This window comes from Equus quagga, chromosome 2, assembly GCF_021613505.1.
Source record: "Equus quagga isolate Etosha38 chromosome 2, UCLA_HA_Equagga_1.0, whole genome shotgun sequence".
In the NCBI taxonomy this organism is placed as follows: Eukaryota; Metazoa; Chordata; class Mammalia; order Perissodactyla; family Equidae; genus Equus; species Equus quagga.
Window position 1 is genome coordinate 126,334,980 of NC_060268.1, and position 6,000 is coordinate 126,340,979.

At 50.5% G+C, this 6,000-nt stretch overlaps 1 protein-coding gene across 7 annotated transcripts in view; it reads right to left on the reverse strand.

Moving 5' to 3' along the window:
- SGPL1 (sphingosine-1-phosphate lyase 1) overlaps nt 1-4,763 on the reverse strand; it is a 52,227-nt gene extending 47,464 nt beyond the window's left edge. Inside the window, exons 1-2 of one of the 7 annotated variants that reach the window (XM_046653168.1) lie at nt 4,670-4,763; nt 1,087-1,147 (exon numbers count right to left, since the gene is read on the reverse strand). In XM_046653168.1, the coding sequence (XP_046509124.1) occupies nt 1,087-1,113 (27 nt within the window). In that variant the 5' untranslated portion in view covers nt 1,114-1,147; nt 4,670-4,763. Of the gene's footprint in view, nt 1-1,086; nt 1,343-1,702; nt 1,774-1,920; nt 2,057-3,153; nt 3,162-4,669 lie in introns of those variants that run through there. The other 6 variants (XM_046653167.1, XM_046653166.1, XM_046653165.1 and 3 more) reach the window with 6 other exon arrangements.
- Between the last annotated feature and the right edge of the window lie 1,237 nt (nt 4,764-6,000).

The following is a 6,000-nucleotide window of genomic DNA, read 5'->3' on the forward strand; positions in this document are numbered from 1 at the left end:
TTTAAAATTACATAAGGCTATTTATTATCTACTGACAATTCATGAAATTGGAGGAAAGAAACTATTTTAGGTGAACTCTTCACCATGATCTGTGGGTAAACCAAGGATTTATCTATGTCTCCAAAATCATCCTTGCTCCCCACCTCAAACCAGAACTAATCTCGACTTAGTTCCCCTCTCTATCCTTCCCGGAGACCTCACGGGTTCTGCCACTACAGGAAGTCAGCACTGAGTTTAAAAAAAAACTGCCTATTAGTTTTGCAAATTTCCCAGCAAGAGCTACCAACTCTCTGGGACAGTGAGATAAAGAGAGGGAAAGGAATAGTTTTTAAATCAATGTTACACAAAGAGACATCAGACCCAGAGAAGTGACTTATTAACAACTAAACAGACATTTTCACTATATAGCTATTTGAAAACCATGGGCTCCCCACAATTCTCACACTAAAGAGCCTCTATAGAATCATAAACGTCCCAAGAATAAAACGTCGTTTTGGTAAATACTCATTTGGCAATAAATGAGTATTTATTTCTCCTTGCTCAGTAAAAAATAACACAGAAAGATCTCAGAAGGAGAGAAAGCAACAGCCTCTACCAAAGCAGGCATACTCCTCGCCCAAAAAAAAGAAAAATTCAAAGTACTTCAATTCAAAAAGCATTTGCTAAGCACTTGCTGTATACAAAACACCATGATAGGTATTTATTCATCTCTAAACAAATAAGACATGATATCTGCCGACTGGTGAATTATAACTCTAGTCTGGGAAACATACACTTATAAACTAACATAGGGCAGATCCACACAAACTGTAACAGCAGCTTTAAAACTGCTCTGGTAGTATGGGAAGGGAGAGATTAAAATCAACTGCAAGAACTCTGAAAAAGATTCTTCATATATATTTCACATATTTAATTCAGTCATTTATCCATCTTAATCATTGAACGCAAAATAAAACGTGGCAGAAATGCTCAGCTACCAAAAGCAACCATCAGAGGGGAAATCCACACACTCAGATCCCTGGGACTAAAAATAAAACTTAAGGGACAAGTGCCCTATAACCAGGCCGGCGTGTGGGAAAGACTCACCGACATCAGAAGGTCGGTACCCGGCATCTTCCTCTTCAGCCGTCCTCTCAGCGCCCCCGCTCTGCAAAAGGGAACCGGCTTTGTTTACTTCTAAAGCTTTAAACTGTCTCGTCGGCCCGCCTAGACTCCACAGAGCAGTCAAGAAACAGTTCTCTCCCTCCTTCGAGACCTCAGATTTCACTCCCAGATATCACACTCCACCCCCGCACCCCAACCCAGCGAATCAGAATCCTGCTGCCACTGTACTTCCCTCCCACGGCGGAGCAAACGCATCCAGACCCAGCCTCCCACAAAGCAATCCACCCAGGTGGATACCCCGGGGGACGCCCAACCCGCCCCCGACCAGGCCCGGGCCCCCAAAGCCCAGACTATTCAACCCAACGGGGCGGAGGATCGGACGCGACAGGCAGCCCAGTCCCAGGGTCCAGCCTCCCTGGACTCCCTTTAGAAACCAAAGGGCCTCGCTCGACTTCATTCCTCCCTGCCCAGAACCCCTTCTTCTCTGGCGAAGGGTCAGAAGTCCTGCCCGCCCCAGGTGCACTCCTACCCGCCGTGGGAGTGGGCTTTCAGACCCCGCCCCACTCCGCCCTGCGCCCTCCCCCACCCGCTCGCGAACCTGCCACTCACTCGGACCTCGGGGGTCGGCGCCCGCCCCGCACCCCGACTCGGCATCCGCCAGCCCCTAAGTCCCGCGCGGCCCTTCCTCCCCTGTTCGCCCACTACAACCAGGACGCCCGCCACCCAGTGCGGACCGGCCTCCCACTCAGTCTCGACTCTCCCCCACCCCAACCCGAATCCCTCCTCCCTGCTCCCCAGCCGCTGCGGCCACTCCACCTCCTGAGCCCAGACCCAGCTTCCCCGCGCCTTCCCTCGGGCACTCTTTCGCCCGCCCGGCTCCACCTCAACACGCGACAGCCTTGCGGGCGGCGGGCCGCGAGCTCCCCCTGGCGCCGCCGCCGAGGAGATTGGAGGTCCGGCCGCCGCGGCCCCGCCCCTCCCGCCCGCCCGGAAATGGCTCCCCAGCGCCGGCGTGCGCCGCCCCGCCGCCGGCCGCGCGCACGCCCCGGCCCGGGAGCGAGGCCGCCTCCCCTCCCGGCCCCACGGCGCGTGCGCGCCGCCCTCAGCCCTGGCAAGGGAGGGTGTACGGGCGCTCCTGGGAAGCTTGCACCGGCCCACCCCGGTAGTCACCACCTTCTCCTTCAGGCTGCTTTCTAAAAAGCCTAGTTGCTGGTCACATTTGGTCGCTTGGAACTCCTGAGAGAGTCGGCCTGCAGAGCTCTGTACAAAGTGATCCAAAATAACAACTCGAGGTGGGTCTCTAGAGAGCCCTTTGGGATTTTAATGGGTGACTTAGAGATTTGCCCCTTGTCTCTTTCCTGGAGACTTCCATTGAGGTCAGTGATGCTTGAAGAAAAATGACATGAAAACTCCCTTAGTGAAAATACGTCCGCAGCCTCCTCTCCTCCCACAAAATTGGAGAACAGAAACTACAGGTGTTGGGCAAAAATGCTACCAATCCTGCTTTATTTTCTTGAGCAATGTTGGGAATCATCACCAGGAACATAAAGGTCACCCTTCATTTCCAGATGAAATAACAAAATCTCAAATACATTTTTCATGACTTGCCCGTGTCAACATGGCACAAATTTAGCAGAAGTGGAAGGCAGCATAGTTGCATGTAACTGATCAGTGATCTGCATACAGTATTTTTTTCACCAGATTTTTAAAATGACACCAAGATGGAATCTTGAAATCTTAGCAAAAATGACGCTAATGAGAGTACCCAATTCCATCCCTTTGCAAAATATTGTCGTGACACTAATTTAGGCTGTCATGACTACCGTTATTATCTTCATCTGGTGCTCCTAGGATGAAATTCTTTGTTATCACAGCTGCCCTCCTCTGAACACCCTCTCAGCACTTCCACATTTCCAAGCCATAATGGTTATACCCTGAAAGAGTCGAGCAGGTTCTCTCTGGGCTGCCTCACCCTCCCGCCATCAGAAGTTGCAGACATCTCTACCATCTAGAGCTCCTGAATCAGGCACCGACACCCCATACCCTTACCCCGCTTGCTGCTGTTCCCATAGACATGCATTCTCAGTGTTGAAGGGTCAGAAAATGTTCCAGGGCCTCCTGCCAATGCCTACTCATCAAGAGCTACTTTGGGATTCCAGGCGTGTCCTCCCCCTTCCCCATCTTCCACCCCTCTGCTCTCTTTCTTCTTCAGATCCTGGGATCTGGTATCACTGCTCTCCTTCTTAGCTGCCACCTCTCATCCTAATCATGTAGATTAATCTAGAATCTCTGTACCCACCAACTGGAGAGCAAGATACACGTCTGACTCCTCCCTACACTCTACAGTACAACTTCACTCGTCCTCCACACACAGTAGGAGTCTGTTCATTCTTCCAAGATGAACGAACCAATTCAACCATATCGACTAATCTTTATTGTTATAAACTGAATGTTTCTCCCCCCAAAATTCATGGTTGAAGCTCTAACCCCCAGTGTGATGGTGGAGGCCTCTGGAAAGTAATTAGGTTTAGATGAGGTCATGAGGGTGGAGCTCCCATAATAGGATTAGTGTCCTCACAAGAAGAGAAAGAGAGATCAGAGTTCTCTCTCTCCACGCATGCACAAAGGGGAGATCATATGAGCACACAATGAAATGGCAGCCATTTGCAGGCTAGGAAGAGGCCCTCACCACAAAATGAATCTGCCAGCACCTCGATCTTGGACTTCCCAGCCAGCATAACTGTGATAAATAAATGTCTATTGTTTAAGCCACTCAGTGTATGACGTATTCATTATAGCAGTCCAAGCTGACTAAGATACTTACTTTGCCAACAACTACACTAGACACCTTTACATCTACGGCCCTGTTTATGTCTCAACTTGCCCAGATCAGGTGACTCATTATCTCCCAACTTATCAACAAGGACACTAGGGCCCAGAGAAGGTAAAAGATTATCCCAAAGAAATACAGGAGGAGGGGGTAGAGTTCAGATGGGAAGTTAAGGCTTCAGATTTTGCAGGGAGGACCTAAAATATGCTTGTTGATTAATTAGAATCAAAGACTGTTAGAGCTAGAGAAGTCTTCAGCTATTCTCCAGCTGAATCCCATAGTAGATACAGGAAGAAACTGAGGCCAAGAGAGGAACGTGACTCCTGGCAGTTCCTGGCAGAGCCCGGAAGCCGAATGTGCGTGTGTGTGTGTGTGTGTGTGTGTGTGTGTGTGTGACTTCAGGCTCCTCTGCACCTCTGCCCCACACTCCCCCTGACTGCAGAATAACGTCAAGGATCACAAGAGGATCATCAAGTAGGAAACAGCCAGAGACAAAGGATGCATGAGGATTAAGGGAGAAAACTTCAGCCTTCACAGGAGAATCACATTGTACCAAAATGGAACAAAATCCCCACTGACTCTCGGTCCTACATGTCCTGGCTATATTGGTGGGCCCCTGGGGGAAAGCAAGAGAAAAGAGAGTAAAGAGGATATAAATAAAAGAGGGAATTATAGATCAGAGAGAAGAGGAATAGGAAAAAGCAAGAAGTATGGGCTAAAGAGGCCCATGCCAACCTTCTTCTCTCCTGCAGACACTCCCACAGTAGGGGCTTCAGAAATTCTGCAAAGGAGGGGCTCAGCTGGCTGGTGGGAGGCAGAGGTGGGGTCATCTGGGGCTTCGACGCTCAGAGTGTGGTTTCCCGATCGGGAGCCCTGGCATCACCTGGGAACATTAGAAATGCAGGTTCTTGGAGCCCCACCCCAGACCTACTCAATCTGAATCTACATTTTAACAAGATCTCAGGTGATGTCTATGTACAGTAACGTTGAGGAGTACATCCCTGGACATCCTGCTTGTAGAGAAAGCACAGTGTCTTCACAAGATTTTGTGTCTGTCTGGGAGAGTTTAAGGAGGTTGATGAAGAAAACATATGGGGGACGAGGAGGAGAACTAATGCTCCCCAAGTGGCCTTCGGTGCCATTGTGGTGCCTTCCAGGATAACAAAAGATGAGAGAGATTAGAAATGCCTGTGGGGAGCCCGTGAGAGACTGAAAGTCCTGCTGATGACAAAGGCTTTGCAGTGGCGGGGGTGGGGCAGAGCACAGAAGAAGATGGTCTGGGATTTTTTTCCCCATATGGCTTCTTTTAAAACAATTCATGCCAGCATATCTGGTTCTGCTTAAAATGGCAGCTATCCAGCTATAAGTACTGACACCGCTCCCCCCATACATGAGCACACACTCCCCACTCTAAGAAGCAGGAGCACGCTACCCATGCCTCCTTTCCTGTCCCTGACACCCCCACCCAACTGGGGACCCTCTGTGGAAGCTCAGCTCAGGGCAGAGCTGTGGGCAGATCTTAGGGAGTTTGTAGCTTCTGAACCCCTGAACCCTTCCTGGAAAGGAATGGCCCACAGGAAAGCCCCCTGAGGACCTCCACTCACACAGCCTAGAATGCCCTGCCCAAGGAGGGCCAGGAAACCAGCCAAGAGCAGCAGGCTGGGATGGTCACAACAGAATGGCCACCAGGGAAGGAGAGCTAAGGGCCAAGAAGACATGGGAGTACTGGGGACAGGGAGCATGTGCCAAGAGGTTGCCACCATGGGATGAACAGCAAGGCACAGTGGGTCACTGAGGTACAAATCCAAGGTGCCAATTCAGCCAAAAGTCAGAGTGGCCAAGCCCTGAGAAACAAGAGTTCTTTCCCAAGGAAGCCCAGCTTTCCTGAGGAAGCCCCCCGTTGCTATCCAGGCTGCACAATCACTCCCAGCAAAGCATCAAAACCGGAGAGTGACTGCTCATTGAAAACCAAATAAATACAGACTTCCTCGGGCAGAAGGAAACTGGCTGGGGCCGGCAATGACAGAACAGCTTTGAAGGTGGACAGGCCGGCCTCCACCTAGAGA